Source organism: Gymnoscopelus braueri, assembly GCF_963280865.1.
Source record: "Gymnoscopelus braueri genome assembly, chromosome: 19".
NCBI lineage: Eukaryota > Metazoa > Chordata > Actinopteri > Myctophiformes > Myctophidae > Gymnoscopelus > Gymnoscopelus braueri.
The window spans coordinates 49,695,661-49,721,850 of record NC_137621.1 but is presented as its reverse complement, the minus strand read 5'-3'; the positions used below and the strand labels follow the sequence as shown (position 1 = coordinate 49,721,850).

At 41.3% G+C, this 26,190-nt stretch overlaps 1 protein-coding gene across 1 annotated transcript; it reads left to right on the top strand.

Moving 5' to 3' along the window:
• Positions 1–19,458: 19,458 nt before the first annotated feature.
• LOC308074843 (uncharacterized protein) lies at positions 19,459–23,610 on the top strand (the record flags this gene model as incomplete). The annotated part of the gene is made up of 4 exons (XM_080414342.1): positions 19,459–19,582; positions 19,689–19,750; positions 20,534–20,682; positions 23,516–23,610. The coding sequence occupies exons 1-4, from the start codon at positions 19,568–19,570 to the stop codon at positions 23,608–23,610; spliced, it is 321 nt and encodes a 106-aa protein (XP_080270468.1). The 5' UTR covers positions 19,459–19,567.
• Positions 23,611–26,190: the final 2,580 nt, after the last annotated feature.

Genomic DNA, 26,190 nt, shown 5'->3' with positions numbered 1-26,190 from the left:
ATCTACAAGCTGACAAAGCTTTAAAAAAAAAAAGAAAAAGTATTGGCATCAAAATATACTTAAAGGGATACTTCACTTTCGGGCCGGGGACACATTTAAAAAAAATATTAAAAATAAATGAAAAAAGTTATGGAAAATTCATGGCCCCCTCACGACACGCAGTGTCCTACTAATGTGTGAGGGGGCCATGAATTTTCCATAACTTTTTTCATTTATTTTTTATATTTTTTTTAAATGTGTCCCCGGCCCGAAAGTGAAGTATCCCTTTAAGTACTAAAAGTAAAAGTAGCCTTGCGCTGATCTACAAATTGAAGATCAGCGCAAGAGAGTCCCTCATACGATTAAACGTTTATAAAGTAAATAGCCGACTCTCACGTGTAATGAAGAGAATAATAATTTTGTTTACAGTTTAACCTCACGACCAAAGGCTAAGAAAACTTGGAATAGATATTATATTGTTACGGGGAAAAAGAGATGCAACATAAAGTGGGAGTGAAACCCGTTTTTATTTAGAACTTAATATATATTTACATTAACTTAAATAGACTTTAACGTGTGTGTGCGGGCAGGGGTGATGGCCTCCATAAGATGAATTTGAGGGCGGAACACACACGTGTTGCATGATGAACTACATGTAAAAACGTCAGAGGCTTGACATGTTTGACATTTCAAATCTGTTTCAATATGCAAATAACTCGACCTGTATTGTTAGAAAGGTACATTCCAGATCATTTAAGGAGTGCTGCATACATCTGTGCAGAGACCGGTTTATAATTTCATGGTACAGAAAGTACATGACGTGAATATGCGTGCAAAATGCACATGCAACGGCCACGTGAATGGCATTGACGTGTCGTAAAGCACGTTAAGTTACAGTACATTTCTTTAATAAGACTTTCAGAGGTTCTCTCTCTCTCTCTCTCTCTCTCTCTCTCTCTCTCTCTCTCTCTCTCTCTCTCTCTCTACTCAGATAACACCCAATACACATAATAATAATTAATATTAATATATAATAGTTTTGTTTTAAATGTTCGAGCCTTGACGACCATGCAGTCTTATGCAAACGTTAAAATGTAATTTAGATAGCATTTTATTTAGACAGATGCCAGGTCATTGTTGACCTGGCATCCTAAGTGTGTGTATAGTTTCAATGTACATTATTTATTTATTTTTTGATATTATTATAATGTTTAGACTGATGATAGGTTATTGGTTTATCTATGATCCTAGATTACTGAGTTTATCTTGTAAATCACATCTGCTAAATGCCAAAATTGTGAATTGTAATTTAGCTTTTGTAATTTACACGGTGTCCTAGTTATTTGTGTTTGTGAAATAGCCATATTTATTAATAAATAATAGGCTATGGGGGGGGGGGGGGGGCACCAGGTAAAAGGCATCAAATTCCTCAGGGCCAGCTCTGACTACTGGTTACCAAATACTCAACTTTCTTCAATCTGAACAGGATTGGGCCTCATGCAGCAATAAGTTCCTAATGTTTCCTCTTACATTTCTTCCTAAGTGAATTCCTAAGAGAAGTTGTGTCAGATTCATGAAACGTTCTTAAAAGGCAGAATTGTTCGTAACTATGTTCTTGGTGATGATGAATCCCAATCCTCGTAACTTGAAGGGGTGTGCCAGTTCATCCTAATTACCATAGGGAGCCGCCCCACCAATCCCCATATAAGGCATGACTGCATGGCTCTGCCTGCAGTCACACCTGTGTGTGATTGCTGCACACAGAAATCACAGGAAATCACACACACAAATAAAATTGAGAGAATGAAGTAAAGAATACCTAAACTATAAGTCTACAGATGGTGGAACACCAGACTCCAAACATAAAAATAAATAAATTAATAGATCTGTGGAGGTACTTCTGAAGTGAACAGCAAATTATTTTATTTAATTAATTAATGTATTTTATCATTTCTCTCACATTAATCAAGATATCACCACTAGACATCAATGTACATTTGCTGAAATTAGCTGTTAAAAATGTTATCCATATTTCATGTTCAGGAGTAGCGTGGATATAAAACATTTTATTACTGAAAGCTGGTGGGTGGATATGGAGGGTAGCAGCTGCTTGGTATGTAATGGGGTTGAAATAGGGGTGTGGTGGGTGATATGGTGGTGCAAGGAGGGGTGTAGGGGGCTATGTGGGGGGTATGGGGATGGGTATGACGGGTGGGTAGGCTATAGGGGGGCTTTCAGGTAGGAAGGGGACTGGAAAATGGGGGTGTGGCGAATGTCGGGGATATGGGGGTGGGGGTATGGGGGGTGATGAGGGTGGGTTGGGTGGGGGTTTATGGGGTAGGTATGGAGCTTGGGCTTCAACTCAACCGGGTCCGTTTGGGTTAGATTGTAATTTCAGACCCGTCTCAAACATTTTCATGTCAAGGACCCCCAAATTGACATGCATTTGGCTGCAGACCCCCACCTGAAAATATTTTCTGCCAGGGAAAATGTTTCAAGATTTATCAAAATGTCTTGAAAATAGCCGATCTACAAGCTCAAAATGGCCAGTAATGGGACGTGTTGTGAGCTTGTAGATCGGCTATTTTCAAACAAAGGATAAAATAGGGTTAAAGTGATTAAACTGTTCTTCGTTTGCTGTGGACCCCCTGAAACTCCCTGAAGGACCCCTGGGGGTCCCCAGACCACACTTTGAGAACCACTGCTCTAAAGATATGATAAGAAATATTATTGTAATTTAAATCCTATATTATACAACTGTAGAATTGAAGAAACTTCGAGAATTAATTATTTTTGCACAAATATGTCACACTTAAGAACTCAAAGGCCAGCCTAAGAGTGCTCATCAGTGTGTGTAGATTCTGTTCTTACCTGAGAACAGATCACAGCTAAGAAAACATTGGAGTATACCAAAATCTTCTTAAAAACCTCTTAAATGGGTCTAAGAAAAAAAAATCCTCTTAAGAAAGTGTGCGTAGATTCTGTTCTTACCTAAGAACATATCACAGCTAAGAAAACATTGGAGTATACCAAAATCTTCTTAAAAACTTCTTAAGTGGGTTTAAGAAGAAATTTCCTCTTAAGTACCGTTGCTGAATGAGGCCCATTGAGTTTCCCACATCTAAGTTGAGAACACTATCCATTCTGCTACCACTACTACAGATACTAGACTGTGCATTTAGCAAGACTGACTACAGTAATGTTCTAATCAATGTGGAAAGCAAAACATCGGACGGGGATGATGGGGAGGGTTAGGGGTGTCAAGATACACTAATTTCACGATACATTACATGATGTTGGGCATATGATATCGATATGATACATTATTAATGTTCTTTTCTCATGTATCATCAACATTGGCCATCATCTTTAGTTTAAACTAACTTTATAAAGCACTTTAAAAAACAATTACAAAGTGCTTTGTACACACAAATAAATACATTTGTGCAAGCTTAAGGGAGAAGTGAAGTTCTCACTAACTATAAACCCATTGTTTCAGAGGACAGATAGACACTAATATAACAAATATAATATAATATAACACTGCATGACTATAAATTCCACAAACCTCATATTCTTGTCATCTGGACTTTACCAACAAAGTGCAGCCTAGTTATTTCCAACAGCTCAAAAAAATCTATAATACCAGATACAGTATAATACCATGTAAACCATCTTAGATGTAGGCCTACTTGAGAGTGCAGAGGCATAATTGCTTTGATTAACGAGCGTCAACAAGCATCAGCTGACACACAACACCTCCTCTCTGCAGTGCTTTAAACTGAAAGTGACTGGAGTCTGTTTCTCCAAAATACCTTGAATATGATGGAAGACATGATTAATAATTACTGTGATTATGATAAGCTTTACATTTCATATCATACACCATACAGTAAGAACTCCTATAACTTTCATCTGCAAAAAAAAAGGAAAGTGTTTTAATAACAAAAAAAATATTACGATACAGTATGACATCATGACAATACCTATCGTCACATTTTAAAACCATGATAGGCTATATCGTGGGACAAAATATCATGACACTCCTAGGCGGGGAGGGTTCATCTTTTTTTTTTAATCACTTGGGGAGGGTCATTGATTTTTTTTTTAGTCAAAGGGAGGGTCATGCCATTTTAGATCAGGGCACATACATTTTCTCCAGGGGTACCCTTCTTTAAAAATCGACCTGTCCCTTATACTTGATCGTACTACAGCGTCACACACGATCATCTAAAGTAGCAGATCGACAAGCTCGAAACGCAGTGCGAAGCGACGAGTATTGGACATACGTTTCCATCCGACAGACAATTATGCTAAATTGATTTCTGAGAGAGCATTGTGTTTTGGATCCCAGAATATATATTCAATCAGTCCTTTAATTCAACCCAAATCCAGAAACTCAAAATGAGTGAAATGAGTTGTAAGCAAGGCAGGCAGGCAGGCAGATGTGGATTGTCACTGGGTGTGATCTGAGGCACAGAGAAACAAGAAATGCTTGAAACGAACAGAAGTATAAAATAAAACTAAGGAGCTGAGGCTTTGCATCAATTCCCTGTATTCCCAACTAAGTACATTTACTCAAGTACTGTACAATTTTGAGGTATTTTTGAGGAGTGTTCTACTCCACTACATCTCAGAGGCTATTATTGTACTTTTACTCTACTTTATTTGAAAAATGTAGTTACTAGTTACTTTAAAGATTTAGATGATTATTACAAAACATATATTAACCACTTCAGCCATACATTTCGGCCATTTGAAAATAGCCAATCTACAAGCTCGCAATGCAACGCATTGTGAGTTTGTAGATCTGCTATTTTCTAACAACCGGCAACACTGAACACAGTAGTTAATATTCAAGCCTTACGCGGTTCTCAGCAGCTTATATTTGGCACCTCCTGTTGATGGTGATGTGGAGCAGCTGGGCTGATGGGACCAGCCACACCTGAGCTGGCTGCTGAGGGAAACGCCCCTTGCCCTTATATGTCTTGAAGGGGAGGGACCAGGAATGTGTGGCACAACAGGCCTATTTAAACTCTTACTGAAGTTTTGGCATCTCAGTAAAGGAGTATACACCAATAGACTGAGAATTGACATATTCTAAATCGCATTGATAAAATGTATCAAAAAAGGAGCAATACATAAACTGCAGCTTTCTTGAAGTTTTCTCATTTTGAGGAGTAAGTACACCATTTATATACATTTTATATTGTTTATTTATTTATTTAAAATGATTAATTATCAGATTCCTTTCCTTCCAAAGTGAGAGATTCAAAACAGATAGAACCTCTATACACATAATATAGGCCTATGTACTGTATTCTCAGTACATGTGTAGTTGATATTGAATAATTGTAATGTATTCAACAGTGCATATTGTTATTAATGCATTTCATATTGTAATATATTGTGAAATCTGGCTCATTAGTTGTCAAGGTTCACGGTTCAAGGTTACTTTATTTTGTCTCATCAGATAAGGTTGTAGCCTGATTTGGACAAAAGCATTTACTGTTTCAGTAATATGATAAAACACTATATACCTGGGAGGGAATTCATAAGAATCGTGCACTTGGTGACAAGTTTTTGATTTTTGAAAACTTCAAAACTTCAAAAAATCTAAAACTTGTCACCAAGTGCACGATCTTGATGATTTCGGCCGAATTCCCTCCAAGCTAATAGCAGATATAGCAGAACAATTGCAAAATAGCAGATGTACAAGCTTGGACGTCTGCAATTTTTTAATAGCCAATGTATAAATGAATAAAGTAGTTAAAATGATCATATGTTAATTACTTTTTCTGGGGACTCCCTGGAACCCCCAAAGGACCCGTGGGGGTCCCCGGACCCCACTTTGAGAACCAATGTTATAGCCTACTTGTATGATGGTGTCACGCAACAATAGTCAAAACTAACCGATCTACAAACTTGCAACTTGTAGATCTGTTATATTTGAAATTGTTTTTAGAAAACATCTGGCTATAATCGTGTTGCCAGGTTTACAGTGGTTAAAGCAAGTATTTTATATTTTGTGTTATCAAGAAGTCCATCCATCTGCTGATATCTGTCTTAGTTCAGCTTGAGGATCTGCAAATTGTGCTGCATGAAGTATAAAATAGGGCTTAAGTAGTTAATGTACATGAATGAATATTTATATTTATCATTATTGATTATTCACACCAGCAGTATATGAAGATGGATGTAATCATCTTATCTGAGCTCTTATATGAGCATACTAATATTAGTTGCAGTAAATGCAACTGGAGTGATGAATGTAGTAAATGGAATTTTATCATTGACAGCGTTTTGTTAAATATGTGGTCATACGTGTCCTAACGTATGACAATTGTGGAAAGGTAGAGTTTAGTGAGTCAAGTCAAGTCAAGTCAAATTTTATTATAACCCAATATCACAAAGCATGTCCCAAAGGGCTGTACATAAAATAAAACCAAGTACTGGAATGTATATACATACAAATACGTACAAATCACACATAAAAACGATGTAGGACATTTAAAATAAAAGCAATGAGCTGGATGTACAGTAGTGCTTGGTTCAGACTATAGATGATGTCAAAGGCTGATGTAAAAAGGCGTGTTTTTAGTTTATTCTTGACTATGTTGACTGAGCTACTGTCGGATGTGGATGGGAGATGACTCCAGAGACAAGGGGCTCAATAGGAGAAAGCTCTGCCACCTACTGTCGTTTTATCTATTTGTGGGATGGTTAACCCATTAAAGCCGGGAAGGCATCTGTGTCATTTTAGCTTTTAACCACTGTAAACAATCTTTTTTATGTGTGTGTGTGTATATATATAGAGAGAGAGATGGGGGTCGGTGGCCAAATATATATAATTTTAGGGGTCCTTGATATTAAAAAGTTTGAGAGCCACTGATTTAGCAACATACGTTTTTCAGAATATTATTAGGATTTATAAGACATTTTTCAGAATCGACCTCAGGGTTAACAGACCGGCATTGCTTGATCGTAGGGACCTTACTGGAGTATGAGGTTTGACCAGGGATGTTAGGTAGGAGTAAAATAAAAAAAAAATCTTAAAATCTTAAAAAACTGATCTGGCTTGTATAGGGAGCCAGGGTGGAGAGATGAGTACAGTGGTGATGTGTTCACATTTTCTGTGAGGGTGAGGGTTTCACAGTAAGCCGATGTCTCTCTAATGCATTATAACATACTTATAATGCATTATAATCTTCAAATAGTATAAGTATAGTTATAAGCACTCATGAATACTTGTTTAAAGGAGCTACACCATGAATTAAAAAAAAATATTTGATATTTAATATCATATGGTGTATGTCCCTCAAACCTTTTTCAAAAGGTTTGAGCCTAAATCATCACTCAGATATACTCATCCCAAGTCAATTGTCTCTGGCTTATACAGCACTTTCAGCTGCAATACCAAAACGTCCTCTTGTGCAGGAGGGGGCTACTGAGCAATTCTGTCTGTTAATACAAAAAAAATTTTTTTTAAAAAAAATTAAAAAAAAAAAAAAAGGAAAAATTCTGCATAAAAAGAAGCATCTAAGAAAAATACAAAATCGAAAAAAAAACACTTTGAACATTTTTGAACAATTCCACCAAGTGTTTGAGGTGCCTGTTTCACCCACTTCCGGGGGGCGGAGCCAAAATCCGAGCCCGAAGTATTTGTTCGTAGACCCCCACTTAGGGGGGGTAGAAAAAGTTTCGGAGCGATTCGGGCACTTTTCATTTAACATTGGGTTTGCCATCATTAATGTTTATGACATCATAAACATTTCCATTCTGAGATCGCCTGTTCAGACACGCCCATTCTGGAAATCCATGAAATGAGAAGGAATGACTGAATTAAAAAAAACAACATTTTTTGGGGTACAAGAGACACTGGGGACCCCAAAAAATACAAAAAACAAAGAAAAAAGTGATTTTCATGGTGTAGACCCTTTAAACAATAATCATAACACATTACAAAGCATTTTATATCCATATAGTCTATACTCATAATTGATGGACACTCTGACATTTTCATTTGGCCATAATCATAGTGTATTATAACTTGCATAGTTGCAAAACATTATAATAATGTTATTATGCATTATAATCACTGTTATATGTATTATAGTGTAGTTATAAGGCACTATAATTGTGCTAATCGTAGTATGAATCAAAGTGAATAGCCTTAAATGTATGCACAAACAACACACACAACGTTTCTGCCTACACTCTACAATACATTATGACAATGATTATGATACATTATAAAATATTATAATCCTTGAAAAAATAAGGTCCATGAGTGTCGAGCAATTATGAAGTATTATGATGCCTGACCTTACGAATCATTACAAAATGATTTATAATGTGTTATGATTATTGTTATAAAGCATTACAAGTATTTATGAGTGCTTATAAATTATAATTATCCAGTGTAATAAGCAGATTACAATGCATTATAATAAGTATGTTTAAAATGTATTTATAGGCACAGTCTTCATAGAATGTCACAGGGATATTAAAGAGCCTTCTTGTATAGAATAACACATTGGTTTTGCCAATCTGTATGGCCTGTCTGTATGCCGTAATCTAAAGATTCACCTCTTCAGACTCCACCTTAGCCTGTAGCACTTGCCCTATAGCCTTGACGACCTTGCAGGCTTAGGCAAAGGTTAAAATGAAATTTAAATGTTATTTAGACGATGCCAGGTTAATTTGTTGACCTGCCATCCTATTGTTTGTAAAGTTTCAATGCAGAGATTTTTTTTTTAAATATTATACTGTTTAGCCTGATGATAGGTTCTTGGTTTACCTATGATCCTAGATTACTATCGCTATGCATTTGATTTATTACCTTGTGTTTACTGTAAATCGCTCTGGATGAAGAGCGTCTGCTAAATGCCTAAAATGTATTGTGAATTGTAGAGTATGTTAATACAATATAACTACATTTAGTACATCTGCAGTGGCTGAAGGTGGTCTCCCTACTGTTCCAATGGGTTTAGAGTTCATTTAAGATAGTTGTTTATTTGCACATGGCAACAGCTATTCTTCCTGGGGTCCACACAGAATAAACAAACATACAGAATATACATGCTAAGAGTAACTAAGTACTCAATAACTCTACAATGTTGAGGTATTTTTACTTTACTGGAGCATTTCTACTCCACTACATCTCACAGGCAAATATTGTACTTTTACTCTACTACAATTATTTGAAAACATTTAAAAACTATAATACTAAATACAAAGTAATAGAAACCAAAAAAGAAATTGGCAAAATGGCAACATACATACAATTATACAAAAATACAAATACAACGATAGATACACAGTATGAATACTAGAGAAAAATACATTTTTGGTGTAGGTGCAAGTGTGTGTGGGTGGGTGTAAGAGTGGATGTCTATGGGAGTTGTTAAATTTGATTCATCAAATGGGTTTTTAGCTTATATTTAAAATGATTTGGTAAAGCAGCCTTCGATGAGATATTAATATAGCTGTTCCATAGCTGAGCCTAGCCTGGTAAACCCTCCCTCCGGAAATCTCATTTCCATTTGATTTCAGAAGAATGGAAATGAGATTTCCGGAGGGAGGGTTTACCAGGCTAAGCTGAGCCCCCCTGTAGTTACTTTGTAGATTTTGATTATTATTACAAAAATGTATTAACCACCTCAGTCCTATACTGTATATTTTGGCCATTTGAAAATAGCAGATCTACAAGCTCATAATACGTTGCATCACATTTTTCTAAAGATGTTTTATACATTTTGAACTTGAACATACTGCACAATGAGTACTTTTACTTTTGGTACTTTAAGTATACTTTTACTCAAGTGCATGTTGAATATAGGACTTTCACTTGTAACAGCTTGTTTCTACATTGCAGTATTGATACTTTTACTTATTAGTAAAAAGTGAGTACTTCTTCCATCACTGCAGAATATACATACAGAATAAACAGCATTGAGACCCTGGTGTCACAATTTGGGTGCGTTTGGAAATACAGCACTGAGCGCACTGGCCAATACAAACTAATAAGCGAGTGTGCTCCGGTGCCCAATTTCCAAACGCACCCTACATGAGAAATCACTCTGGGATGCAAATTGCTGGAAACTACTGAGATTTCCCCACTCTTTTTGTGTCTATGCAGTTTACTGTATTGGAAGTGAAAATTATATGTTGAAGATTTTATATTTATCGTACTACAATACAGTATGTGTTTTATCATTAAATGATAAAACACATTTGTAAAAGAATGTACATACATACCCTACATTTAGAGTCTGCAATTCCCCTTGCCGAAAATAACCCTTTTTTTAACTGAATCGTAATTTATATTCATGTTAACAAGTCATTGAAGAGGTGTGGAGCAGTAGCTGTTCACCAAACACGCAGTGGTGCATCCGGCTTTGTCGAGTGTCTATATACGAACACATTTGGCCCGTGTTCGGGGAGGGAAACTAGGCGGGGAGGGTGATAAATGTTACTGCATGTATTCCTACGGGCTGGGGCTGTACCTGTCAGCAGGGAGCGTTGGGTGGGAGGAGGAGGTGGGGGCTCAGTAGGATACAACAGCAGTGACTGACACAGAGAAATATGTGTGGGGAGGAAATAATTGGCATAACGACTAAATTGGGGAGAAAGAAAATTAATTATTTTATTTACCCTGCTTGCACTCTGTCTATCGACACTTGGTGATCTCTAAAACATAAAGTATAATGTTCCATTCATTGACAGTGATATTTTTCATGTTTAGGATGATGATGTATAATGCCCATCCAATGTGGAGAAATGTAGCTTACCAATTATTTTGTCTGCTTAGAGTTACATTTTACAGCAAGCTGACAGAGGAGACAGGCCAAAAGACGTACAAACAGATGTGCAATAAATGATATTGCATTTATATTACATTGGCATTTTTCTAAGTGCTTAAAGACATTTTTTGTGACTACAGGTGTATATGTTTATTTCAGGTTTGAGAGGATTAACTGCCGAGTACACGTGACAAGTGACTGAAGCCTTTAATTACATAATATGGTACACAAGATGACTGGCTTATTCTTAGTCATGCTAATCAGTATGGAAATTACAGTAGTTCTTACATAGAAATCAGTAGTACTGAAACTAAATCCAAACATTGTCCAGTAATGTTATCAGTTTTTTCTTCTCTCCAGGAAGGCAATTAGTGTGGTTAAATGTTTTGTATGACATTCCTGTTATTTCTATGTTGTAGATTCCAAAGGAGAGAGGATGGGATTCCGACCAAGACTAACAACCCTGTTCATTCTTATGGGTAAGTGTTGTTTTTTTAATTACATTATCATTCCTATTCCTCCTACATTTTCTTATTCATAATTTATTTTACTCTCTATTCCATTCAAAGCGGTGAGCAATTATTTAGTTACCACTATGGTAACTAACACAGAAACTGCAGCATCACACACACCTGGAACAACAACTACTGAACCATCATCAACAGCTAGAGCAAACACAACTGGAGCAACAACACCTGAAGCAACAACAACTGCAGAATCAACACCTGTAGTGTCAACAACAACTGTAGCACCAAATAGAATTGTGGGTGTTCAGGAGACTATACAACATACCTATCAAGCTTACAGTGACCCTTCTTCAGAACAATTTCAATCTTTGGCATCTCTTGTTGTCATAATGGTAAGTTAGAAATGTATTTCTGGTAAACACAATGAAGATTATTGTATTAGACTGCTCTTCCATTCACACTAATTGGGATGGTACACATTTCAACAGCCTTAAATGTGTATTATGTTTTGCTTTCCTCTTAGTACAACAGGATCTACGCGCAACAATATGGAACCATCTTCGTCACCGTTGAAGTTAAAAGTTTCAGGTGAAATACAAATTATCCTCCAACATCACAACTAAGTAACATACATTTTCTTATGTCTTTTTGGAACTGTATTTCTAGCAGACAAATTATTTTATATCCTGTTTCAGATATTGCTAAACTCCTTGTTCACAAGGAGTTTAGATTTCTTTATGAATAATGACCACTTTTGTGTGAACATGAATATTAGCTGTCATCAACATCACTCATTACTAACGTGAACTATTAATTTCACTTTTCACTGGCATGTGTGTGGTCTTGCAGTCCAAGCAACACTGTAGCAGATGTGAATGGCATCTTCAATCAGACAGACCCAATAGCCACTGACGTTTCACAAAGTCTGCAAACAGCTGTGTCTAACCCCAACAATACCTTCAACCTCACTAGTGATACAAGCACTGTTCTTGTATGTCGTAAGTACATAGAGATTAACATCCTTCCTCAAATAAATGTATAGAAGGTAAATGCAAAGTGAAAGTTCATCGTATACCAGGTGCAGCATTTTTGTATAGATAGCTATATCTATACAAAAACCTGAAAAAAAGATCTTGGTAATATATCTGAAACATAAAACAACCTCAAGAGGCTTCACATTGTTAAAACACCCTCTTTTTTACTTTCAATTCCACACACAACAACTATGGCTCCAATTACAATTACCATCGTCCCAAATGTGTCAACCTCTGTGTCATCAACAGCTGCAGTATCAACACCTTCAGCAACAACTGCAGATTCAACAACTGGAGCAACAAACTGGAGCAACAACATCTCGTCTATATTGAAAATCAGGGCCTGCCCCTCAACTGTACTTCAAGTTAAAATAAAGGTTACAACTGTAGCACCAAATAGAATTGTGGGTGTTCAGGCAACCATACAACATACCTATCTACAAGCTTACAGTGACCATTCTTCAGAACAATTCCAAGCATTGGCATCTCTTCTTTTTGCCATGGTAAGTTTGAAATGTACTTCTGGTAAACACAATGAAGATGAATTATTGTGTACTAGACTGCTTTAGCATTTACACTGATTCGGATGGTAAATATTTCAACAGCCTTAAAAGTGTATTATGTTTTTCATTCCTCTCAGTACAACCAGATCTACAAGCAAGAATATGGAGCCATCTTCATCACCGTTCAAGTTATAAGTTTCAGGTGAAATACAAAATGTCACTCAACCTCACAAGTACATCTTCTTGTCTTTTTTTTAGCTGCATCTCCAGCAGACACATGATTTTACAACCTGTTGCAGATATTGCTTGATTGCCTGTTCTCAAGATAAAGCATGTTTCTTTATGAATAATGAATACTTCTGTGTGAACATGAATATGAGCTGTCATTAACATCAATCATTATTAACATGAACATTTTGGGTCCCTTGTCACTGCCCTGTGTGTTGTCATGCAGCCCTGCTGTAACAAGAACGAGCATTACTGAAGCAGATGTGAATGTCATCTTCAATCAGACAGCCCCAACAGCTTGTGAAGTTGCATTAAAGCTACAAGAAGCAGTGTCAAATTCCAACAATACCTTCAACCTCACTGTTGATGCAAGCTCTGTTATCATCACTCGTAAGTATGCAATGACACATGAGGCTAAGCCTGTCCCTTAAGTAAATGCATAGTGAATATAATTGCCATGGGAAGTTCATTACAGATGGTGCCTAAAGATCATCATATTAAACAAAATAAAACAAAACATGAAAATCACATTTCTGCAACATTTTTGGGATGAAAACATAATCTCTGTCTCCCAGCCTATCGGCCTGGGTGGAGAAAAAAGTTCCTTACCTTCAGTTAAGTTACAATCTTGTTTTCACAGGAGACCCCAACCCAACCACTGCACAGCCCTGCACAACTGCTGGTGGGAGTGTCGCTCCCACCACAGTTGCAAATATTACGTCCGCTCCCACCACAGTTGCAGTCGTTCCCACCACAGTTGCAGTCGTTCCCACCACAGTTGCAAACATTACGGCCGCTCCCACCACAGTTGCGGTCACTCCCACCACAGTTGCGGTCGCTCCCACCACAGTTGCGGTCACTCCCACCACAGTTGCAAATATTACGTCCGTTCCCACCACAGTTGCAGTCGTTCCCACCACAGTCAAGGTTGCTCCCACCACAGTTGCAAATATTACGGCCGCTCCCACCACAGTTGCAATCGTTCCCACCACAGTTGCGGTCACTCCTACCATAGTTGGAACTATTACGGCTGCTCCCACCACAGTTTCAGTCGTTCCCACCACAGTTGAGGTCGCTCCCACCACAGTTGCAAATATAACGGCCGCTCCTACCACAGTTTCAGTCACTCCCACCACAGTTGCCGTCGTTCCCACCACAGTTTCAGTCGTTCCCATCACAGTTGAGGTCGCTCCCACCACAGTTGCAGTCGTTTCCACCACAGTTGCAGTCGTTCCCACCACAGTTGAAGTTGCTCCCACCACAGTTGCAAATATTACGGCCGCTCCCACCACAGTTGCAGTCGTTCCCACCACAGTCGAGGTCGCTCCCACCACAGTTGCAAATATTACGTCCGCTCCCACCACAGTTGCAGTCGTTCCCACCACAGTTGAGGTCGCTCCCACCACAGTTGTAGTCGTTTCCACCACAGTTGCAGTCGTTCCCACCACAGTTGAAGTTGCTCCCACCACAGTTGCAAATATTACGGCCGCTCCCACCACAGTTGCAGTCGTTCCCACCACAGTTGCAGTCGTTCCCACCACAGTTGCAGTCGTTCCCACCACAGTTGAGGTCGCTCCCACCACAGTTGCAAATATAACGGCCGCTCCTACCACAGTTGCAGTCACTCCCACCACAGTTTCCGTCGTTCCCACCACAGTTGCAGTCGTTCCCATCACAGTTGAGGTCGCTCCCACCACAGTTGCAGTCGTTTCCACCACAGTTGCAGTCATTCCCACCACAGTTGAAGTTGCTCCCACCACAGTTGCAAATATTACGGCCGCTCCCACCACAGTTTCAGTCGTTCCCACCACAGTTGCAGTCGTTCCCACCACAGTCGAGGTCGCTCCCACCACAGTTGCAAATATTACGGCCGCTCCCACCACTGTTGCAGTCACTCCCACCACAGTTTCCGTCGTTCCCACCACAGTTTCCGTCGTTCCCACCACAGTTGTGGACGCTCCCACCACAGTTGCGGTCGTTTCCACCACAGTTGCGGTCGTTCCCACCACAGTTGCGGTCGCTCCCACCGCAGTTGCGGTCGTTCCCACCACAGTTGCGGTCGTTCCCACCACAGTTGCAGTCGTTCCCACCACAGTTGAAGTCGCTCCCACCACAGTTGCAAATATTACGGCCGCTCCCACCACAGTTGCAGTCGTTCCCACCACAGTTGAGATCGCTCCCACCACAGTTGCAGTCGTTTCCACCACAGTTTCAGTCGTTCCCACCACAGTTGCAGTCGTTGTTAAGAGGCTGACGTTCAGATCTATAGGGGAAACATTCACAGTTGACCTCTTTGATCCATCATCTTCTGCTTTTAAGGCTCGAAGCAATATGATAAAGGAGCGTGTAAGTAACACATGGTAGTGAAAATAACAAAAAAATATAATATTTTTCAACATTAAGAATGTAAATAAGTGATTTACTGAAAATGTCTTCTTTTTGATTTTAACAGCTTGAGCCTTACTACAGTGCAGAATTCAATACGTTCAAATCCTTGACAGTGATAGCATTCAGGTAATATGTCAATACAATACTTGCTGTTCAATTATGGCCAGCAGATCATGATTATTTAAAAAAAAACATCTTTGTTACCACATTTTCTGCCAGGTATTAATTCATTCATTCTTCCACCTCTGCCAGCGTTTTTTACCTTATTTTGAAGATCCACAGAGACCCAGGGAAGCCACGATGTGCACACGGATGTAAACACAGGCTGGGGGAAGGCTGGGGGAGGGGGTCGCGTCTATCCACTAGAAAAAAACTTTTTTACCGCGATTGTCCATTTTGTTGGCAGTTGAATATGGCTCGTTTTCACTAAAGAAAGAAGTAATACGAGCTACAGTAGATGTGTTTTTCTACATCTCATAACATACGAGTGGACGGAAGTAAATCTTTTTGGGATGACGTCACATCCGTCCATTCCTTCTTTCGCAGTCAAGGGATCATTCATAGGTTTCGGAAGAGCGCCCTCTGGTGTAATCACTGAAAATATGTTTTTTTTAAAAGGACGTATATATATTGTACGTCCTTGACAGGCAAGGGTCGGATTTTTGCAGGCAATGTGTCATATATATATATATATTTTTTTACTCAAAGTTTTTATCCCGCGATTTTTGTAACCCATTTTTTTCACCCGGTGCCAATTTCTTAAGTGATCTTGGGCGCTACACCAGCCCTACACCAGCACTACACCAGCCCCCCACAGCCTAGGGAGGCCAGGGCCGAGCTCATGCTTCCTTCAATGCATGAGAGCCAACTGACCTTCTTGTCACCTGACAGGGGGGAGTTTCCCTAGTAGGACGTAGCGCGTGGAAGGAACACGTTATTCCAACCAGTTCCCTTCCCCTCCATCAGGCGCCCCGGCTGTCATGGGGGAGGCGGTATAGCGACCAGGATTACTACATGTTTTTGTGAGAGTATTAACTACCCTAGGAGACACGGGGAGAACATGCAAACTCCACACAGAGTAGGCCCTTTCACCAACCCCACCTAGGGTATGGGCGCTGATGACGCGGAGGAGAAGACACACCCCCAGCGCCCACAGCGTCCCCGGCGGTAATCGAACCCAGGACCTTCTAGCTGTGAGGCGACAGCGCTACCGACTGCGCCACCGTGTCCCCTCAAATATATTTGTATGTAAACATATTGTTGTGATATTGTTTGCAGCAATGGATCAATCAACAATGATCTGGACCTATCATTCAGTTCCTCATCTGGCCCTACTGATACTCAGATTGCAACTGTTTTGACCACAGCAAAAAAAAACATCACAGCCTTCAACATCGAAACTGCCTCCATCGCTGTCGATGAAATACGTAAGCAAATACCTGAGTAAAAGTACAAAAGTATTGGTATCAAAATGTACTTAAAGTACCAAAAGTAAAAGTACTCTTTATGCAGAATGTCCCGTTTCACAAGGTAATATGTATCAAATGTATTCAAATCTTTTGAAAATAGCCGATCTACAAGCTCACAATGCGTCACATTGCAACACGTTGTGAGCTTGTAGATCGGCTATTTTCCAAAGTTTAAGTAGGGCTGAAGAGGTTAATGTATGTTTTGTAATTATAACCACTGCAGTTGCCTTTACAACTGCTGCCGCTGCCACCACTGTTGCCGCTGCCACCACTGCTGCTGCTGCTGCCACCACTGCTGCTGCTGCCATAACTGCTGCCACCACTGTTGATGCTGCCACCACTGCTGCTGCTGCCACCACTGCTGCCACCACCGCAGCTGCTGCCACCACCACTGCATCTGTCAACACCAACACCACAGTTGCGGTCGTTCCCACCACAGTTGCGGCCGTTCCCACCACAGTTGCGGACTCTCCCACCACAGTTGCGGACGCTCCCACCACAGTTTCTGTCGTTCCCACCACAGTTGCAGTCGTTCCCACCACAGTTGTGGTCGTTCCCACCACAGTTGCGGTCACTCCCACCACAGTTGAGGTCGCTCCCACCACAGTTGCAAATATTACGGCCACTCCCACCACAGTTGCAGTCGTTCCCACCACAGTTGAGGTCGCTCCCACCACAGTTGCAGTCGTTCCCACCACAGTTGCAGCCGTTTTCACCACAGTTGAGGTCGCTCCCACCACAGTTGCAGTTGTTCCCACCACAGTTGAGGTCACTCCCACCACAGTTGCAGTCGTTCCCACCACAGTTGAGGTCGCTCCCACCACAGTTGCAAATATTACGGCCGCTCCCACCACAGTTACAGTCGTTCCTACCACAGTTGAGGTCACTCCCACCACAGTTGCAGTCGTTGACACCACAGTTGCGGTCGTTCCCACCACAGTTGCGGCCGTTCCCACCACAGTTGCGGACTCTCCCACCACAGTTGCGGACACTCCCACCACAGTTGCTGTCGTTCCCACCACAGTTTCAGTCGTTCCCACCACAGTTGTGGTCGTTCCCACCACAGTTGCGGTCACTCCCACCACAGTTGAGGTCGCTCCCACCACAGTTGCAAATATTACGGCCACTCCCACCACAGTTGCAGTCGTTCCCACCACAGTTGCAGCCGTTCTCACCACAGTTGAGGTCGCTCCCACCACAGTTGCAGTTGTTCCCACCACAGTTGAGGTCACTCCCACCACAGTTGCAGTCGTTCCCACCACAGTTGAGGTCGCTCCCACCACAGTTGCAAATATTACGGCCGCTCCCACCACAGTTGCAGTCGTTCCCACCACAGTTGAGGTCACTCCCACCACAGTTGCAGTCGTTGACACCACAGTTGCGGTCGTTCCCACCACAGTTGCGGCCGTTCCCACCACAGTTGCGGCCGTTCCCACCACAGTTGCGGACGCTCCCACCACAGTTGCGGTCGTTCCCACCACAGTTGCGGTCGTTCCCACCACAGTTGCGGACGCTCCCACCACAGTTGCGGTCGTTCCCACCACAGTTGCGGTCGTTCCCACCACAGTTGCGGTCGTTCCCACCACAGTTGCGGTCACTCCCACCACAGTTGAGGTTGCTCCCACCACAGTTGCAAATATTACGGCCACTCCCACCACAGTTGCAGTCGTTCCCACCACAGTTGAGGTCGCTCCCACCACAGTTGCAGTCGTTCCCACCACAGTTGCAGCCGTTCTCACCACAGTTGAGGTCGCTCCCACCACAGTTGCAGTCGTTCCCACCACAGTTGAGGTCGCTCCCACCACAGTTGCAAATATTACGGCCGCTCCCACCACAGTTGCAGTCGTTCCCACCACAGTTGAGGTCACTCCCACCACAGTTGCAGTCGTTGACACCACAGTTGCAGTCGTTCCCACCACAGTTGAAGTCGCTCCCACCACAGTTGCAAATATTACCGCCGCTCCCACCACAGTTGCAGTCGTTCCCACCACAGTTGAGGTCGCTCCCACCACAGTTGCAAATATTACGGCCGCTCCCACCACAGTTTCAGTCACTCCCACCACAGTTGTGGTCACTCCCACCACAGTTGCAAATGTTACGACCGCTCCCACCACAGTTGCAAATATTACGACCGCTCCCACCACAGTTGCAGTCACTCCCACCACAGTTGCAAATATTACGGCCGCTCCCACCACAGTTGCGGTCGTTCCCACCACAGTTGCGGTCGCTCCCACCACAGTTGGAAATATTACGGCCACTCCCAGCACAGCTGCGGTCGTTCCCACCACAGTTGCGGTCGCTCCCACCACAATTGCGGTCGTTTCCACCACAATTGCGGTCACTCCCACCACATTTGCGGTCACTCCCACCACAGTTGCGGTCGTTTCCACCACAGTTGCGGTCGCTCCCACCACAGTTGGAAATATTACGGCCACTCCCACCACAGTTGCGGTCGTTCCCACCACAGTTGCGGTCGTTCCCACCACAGTTGCGGTCGTTCCCACCACAGTTGCGGACGCTCCCACCACAGTTGCGGTCGTTCCCACCACATTTGCGGTCGTTCCCACCACAGTTGTGGTCGCTCCCACCACAGTTGCAGTCGCTGTTAAGAGGCTGACGTTCAGATCTTTAGGAGAAACATTCACAGTTGACCTCTTGGATCCATCATCTTCTGCTTTTAAGGCTCGAAGCAATATGATAAAGGAGCGTGTAAGTAACACATGGTAGTGAAAATAACAAAAAAATATAATATTTTTCAACATTAAGAATGTAAATAAGTGATTTACTGAAAATGTCTTCTTTTTGATTTCAACAGCTTGAGCCTTACTACAGTGCAGAATTCAATACGTTCAAATCCTTGACAGTGATAGCATTCAGGTAATATGTCAATACATTACTTGCTGTTCAATTATGGCCAGCAGATCATGATTATTAAAAAAAAAACATCTTTGTTAACACGTTTTCTGCCAGGTATTAATTCATTAATTCTTCCACCTCTGCCAGCGTTTTTTACCTTATTTTGAAGATCCACAGAGACCCAGGGAAGCCACTATGTGCACACGGATGTAAACGCAGGCTGGGGGAGGGGGGTCTTGTCTATCCACTAGAAAAAAACATTTTTACCGCGATTGTCCATTTTGTTGTTATCGGCAGTTGAATATGGCTCGTTTTCACTAAAGAAAGAAGTAATATGAGCTACAGTAGATGTGTTTTTCTACATCTCATAACATACGAGTGGACGGAAGTAAATCTTTTTGCGATGACGTCACATCCGTCCATTCCTTCTTTCGCATTCAAGGGATCATTCATAGGTTGCGGAAGAGCGCCCTCTGGTGTAATCACTGAAAATATGTTTTTGCCAGACCCAGGGGGTCGGGCCTACATGAAGCTTTGTCGGTCCCCCTCTCCAAACGTTTTCGTCCATACATGGGCATAAAAGAGGTCTGTCTTCTGTCCTCTTTTTGATTGGCCAAGTTTAGCGTGATGTAGTGCTCTGATCTTTCAACCAATAGGGGTCTGGCAGTACCAGGTCTCCTGGTTCCCTTGTTTTTAAAGGACGTATATATATTGTAACGTCCTTGACTGGCAAGGGTCGGATTATGGCAGGCAATGTGTCAAATATATTTGTATTTAAACATATTGTTGTGATATTGTTTGCAGCAATGGATCAATCAACAATGATCTGGACCTATCATTCAGTTCCTCGTCTGGCCCTACTGATACTCAGATTGCAACTGTTTTGACCACAGCAAAAAAAAGCATCACAGACTTCAACATCGAAACTGCCTCCATCGCTGTCAATGAAATACGTAAGCAAATACCTGATCTAACCCCTTCAATCCGGGACAGCATCTGTGTCATTTTAGATATTACTATTATTTATATATAGCAACATACGTTTTTCAGAAAACTGTTTTTCAGGAGGCGTTTTTACAATCGGCCTCTGGTCTAAATCGGCTAAACAGGCTAAAATTAGGACAGTGCTTCTCAACCTAAAGTAAGGGCCTCCAGTTTGACATGCAATAGCAGGCGTGCTGGAAGTCATTTATATCGGGGATGGGCTGGGCTGGCTGTGCGTCACACGCACGCGCAAATTGTATAAGGTTTTTCTTTTTCACACAATGGCGTGTTCAGCATGCAGTGCATAATGTACCACGCACACGCACAGACACACACATACACACACACACATACCCACACATACACGCACACACACACACACACACACACACACACACACACACACACACACACATATACTACAAAGACAGTGTTCTATTTCACCATGTGTTGGATTTTACAGTTACTTGTATTGGAAATAAAAGAGCCTGTGTATTATGCAATCACAGCAGCTAGACGGTCAATGACACACGCACACATTAAACCCAAAAAGGTCCAATAAGCCTCAGTTACAAACAGGGGTGGAAAAAGTACTCACATGTTTTACTTAAAAGGATAGTTCACCCAAAAAAAAATGTTTCTTCTATCGATTAGTCACCCCATGGAGACTTGAATTCATGGATATTCTTTTGTTTTGGGTGAACTATCCCTTTAAGTAAAATGATAAATACTGCAATGTAGAAATACTCTGTTACAAGTGAAAGTATGGAATTCAAAATTTACTTGAGTAAAAGTACAAAATATATACATATGTTTATCAAAATGTACTTAAAGTACCAAAAGTAAAAGTACTCTTTATGCAGAATGTCCCGTTTCACAAGGTAATATGTATCAAATGTATTCAAATCTTTTGAAAATAGCCGATCTACAAGCTCACAATGCGTCACATTGCAACACGTTGTGAGCTTGTAGATCGGCTATTTTCCAAAGTTTAAGTAGGGCTGAAGAGGTTAATGTATGTTTTGTAATTATAACCACTGCAGCTGTCTTTACAACTGCTGCCGCTGCCACCACTGTTGCCGCTGCCACCACTGCTGCTGCTGCTGCCACCACTGCTGCTGCTGCCATAACTGCTGCCACCACTGTTGCCGCTGCCACCACTGCTGCTGCTGCCACCACTGCTGCCACCACTATTGCCGCTGCCACCACTGCTGCTGTTGCCACCACTGCTGCTGCTGCCACCACTGCTGCCACCACTGTTGCCGCTGCCACCACTGCTGCTGCTGCCACCACTGCTGCCACCACTGTTGCCGCTGCCACCACTGCTGCTGCTGCCACCACTGCTGCCACCACCGCAGCTGCTGCCACCACCACTGCATCTGTCACCACCACCACCACCGCTGCCACCACAGAAGCGGTCACTGTTAAGAGGCTGAAGTTCAAATCTTATGGAGAAACATTCACAGTTGACCTCTTGGATCCATCATCTTCTGCTTTTAAGTCTCGAAGCAATATGATAAAGGAGCATGTAAGTAACACATGGTAGTGAAACTAACGTTAAATGTTTTTTTTTAAAGATTCATTTTTTAATATTAAGAATGTAAATAAGTGATTTACTGAAAATGTCTTCATTTTGATTTCAACAGCTTGAGCCTTACTACAGTGCAGAATTCAATACGTTCAAATCCTTGACAGTGATAGCATTCAGGTAATATGCCAATACGTTACTTGCTGTTCAATTATATACGTATATATATTGTACGTCCTTGGCAGGCAAGTGTTGGATTTGAAAGGACGTATATATACGTCCTTGGCAGGTAATATGTCAAATATACTTGTATTAAAAAACAATGTTGTGATATTGTTTGCAGTAATGGATCAGTCAACAATGATCTGGAACTATCATTCAGTTCCTCGTCTGTCCCTACTGATACTCAGATTAAAGCTGTTCTGACCACAGCAAAAGATGAAGTCACAGCCTTCAACATCGACACCCCTGTCAATGGTAAGCAAATACCTGATCTAACCCCTTCAATCTGGGACAGCATCTGTATCATTTTAGATATTACTATTATGTATATATAGCAACATACGTTTTTCAGATAACAGTTTTTCAGAAGGCGTTTTTAGAATCGGCCTCTGGTCTAAATGGGCTAAAGAGGCTATAGAACAATGCTTCTCAACCTACAGTAAGGACCTCCAGTTTGACATACATTAGGCCAGTGGTTCTCAAACTTTTTTAGCTCATAGGGCACCGTAAATAACCTTTTCATCCACGGCAGATTGAAAAAAAACTTGGGGGAACATTCGCCAAAAATTGCAGATTTACAAGCTGACCAATTTCGGCAAAGAGATTTGGTGTAGGTCGAGAAAAGAATACACCAAGTACAGTTCAACTCAGGTCCATGTTACTAAGTCTAGAGGGTTTAAGTGTTTAAACTGAAGTGATATTAATAAATTCCAAATATTATAAAAGTATTCTGTGGCACCGTTGGACTTGCATCACCGCACCGCATAGGGTACCACAACACCCACTGTGAGAAACGCTGCATTAGGCCACTCAAACCCATTTGACATGTTTTTTCTATTTTCTTTTTTATCTCCGAGACACCCTATACTTTAAAATGTCACCAAACGGAGCCTAAGTGTCCATTTAGTTCCTAAATATCAATCATTTATCTGGGGCCCCCTGGAACCCCCTCAAGGACCCCTGGGGGTCTACAGACCCCAAATTGAGAACCAGTGCATTATAACAATTTTGGTTTTGATATAGCATGCTTTCTTTTTCTTCTTGTTTTACAGAGGTTACGAGTGGGGTGAGCCATAATAAGATGAGCATCTTCACCGCATTGTCTCTGGTGGCGTTGGCATGGCTTGGCACGGCCTGGCAGCTATAGACTGACTTTACCAATCTCTGATTAAAGTTGTAGACTATATCTAAAAATACAAAACCTCTAAGCTCTTTTATTTTTTTGCCTTTGATAAAAACTTTTGTGAAGGAGGCCGATGCACACCCCAAGGGTTAGCGACAGGTGCGTAAAAGTCAAAAATGTACAAATTATGGAGGAGATCTCTGATGGTTTAGATCAAAGAATGGGACCCGCACACCGTCTGGATCTTGCAAAAAAAAATTAGCTCTTTATTTATTCGACGTTTCGGTCGTTAGACCTTCATCAGGACAGACTATCAGTCTGTCCTGATGAGCGGTGTGCGGGTCCCATTCTTTGATCTAAACCATCAGAGATCTCCTCCATGCCTTTGATAAAAAAAAGTTAATATATAAAATGTGATACAATGTAAAAATGTATGTTGCATGCAGGCCATGGAATATATTACAGCAAAGCAATGTTTACTTATTTATTTTAACTCTCCGTGAGGCTATTTTTTTCCTTTTTTTCCCCCAGAAGGGGCAGGCTAGCGCAACTTTGGAATCACCCACGGTGCCTCTTAAATGGAAGGGACAGATGGATCACTGTCAAAAAACCTCCCTTCCGTCCGCTCCCATTCTATCTCCTTGATAAAAAAAAACGGATCTCTGTAACTTTTTACAGTGGAGAAAAACAGTGGAGAGACTCACGCGAGTCTCACGCGACTCGCGTGAGAGATGTTATTGTTCCAGGCGTTAGCCTGGACCATCCACCGTCGTACACGCATCCATTGTTTACATCCGGGTGCTCGTGGTCGATTCTACAGCTCTAAACAGCGCAGCGTAAACGCTAGGAATGCCAGCACTAGATGTACCCTGTTTTAATAAACCTCTGGCACCGAATGAGTTAATAGTTTATTTATTATGCAATAAAATTGCATTCATATTTATCATATTGATGAATATTGAGTGTATTCTGTGACAGTAATTGTAATTGTGTACAGTTTATTTGAGCAACGATTCATCTTCATAATGGTCGGAATACATTTGCACAATGTCTCGTTTTATTGTTATACAGTATGTGGGGTGTATGAATGAAAGTTAGCATCCTTGCTAACTCTGATGTATTTACGCTATATTGCCACTCTCTACTGTTGTAGTTTTTGATGCTGTGTTCATAAATATATATATACTGACCCGCCCCAAATGAACAAATAAATATGTCTGTGGTCTGTTTGTGTTTGATTGATCAGAATTGAGAAGTGAAGTTATTGAAATGTAGAAATAAGACAAAGTGATGTGTCTTTATTTCATGGTTGCATATCGTCTCTGTCGGGTGCAAACATCATTATGTCCAAAACTGTTACTTTTCAGTATTCAAATTCCAAAATTCCTAAAGTAGCAGATCTACAATTTTTTCAAAGATTTGCACAAATGTTCACGATTTTTTTAAAATAGCACATTAGCTCATAGCACAAAGTGTCACACTATTGATTGATTGATTGATTGATCGAATATTGTATTAGACAGAAATGTAAAAACAGCACGAGTACAGTCAAACACTTTGTCTATAAGGATAACACCAAAAAAGTACTTGTGGTCTTTCCATTGGGGTCTTAGGTATTCAATTCGTCAACATATTAAAAATAGCACCAAACATTCAATATCATCGCAAATATAAGACACTATATGTACACAGTAGGAAAAAGAAGGGGGGGGGGGGGGGTCGCCTGGCTAAGGTGAATTTTCAGCGCTGTTTTAAAGGAAGCAAGTGAACCACATTTTCTAAGGGATGGGGTCAGGGAATTCCACACTTGGGTGGCAGTGCTGTAGAAGGAGAATTTACCCATGTTTGTTCTAAAGGTGGGTGTTGTTATTGTGGCTGTGGGTGTCGCTAATTTATTGGAGGTATTTTTAGTCAGATATGCAGGTATTGAGGGCATTGAGGGCAAAAATTTCTTCCAAGGCAGGGAGACAGGCGGTCGCATGTTTCTAGCAGAGAGGCGAACTGCCCTTTCCTAAGGAGTTTTTGCCAAGGGGGCGGGGGGGGGGGGGTGTTCTTTCATAACAGATAGGCTATACTCTTTAACCTTCGGTTTTAAAATGAGACCAATGCGTTGTAATTACGCTCCCAAATCCATATCGCCTGTTCTCTCATAGTTTAATGTTAACAGCCGATTGATACGTAACCAATCTCATGCGCACTGTGCACTGCTGTTAAATACCAAAACACACTCCCCAAAACACAGTCGTCCCGGGCAAATCCGGCGGTAGGCTATTCACCTGGCATTCTTAAATGTAACCTCAGTAAACTAGCCTACTATGCCTAAACCTAACCTTATTTCTAAACGTAACCTCAGTAAAACGGTGCCAAAACCTAACCTTATTCCTAAACTTAACCTCAGTAAAACTATGCCTAACCCTAAACTCATTTCTAACCTTATCCTCAAGTAAAACGAATACAAGAAAATAGGGGCGAGTGTGTTTTGGGGCGAGTCTTCTGGAGGTTTTTTAGCAGGCGAAAAAAGAAAAGCCACCGGCAACATGTAAATTGGAACGTCGTCTGTGTGGACTGTGGAGCATGTGTATGGATATAATCTGCGGGGACAGA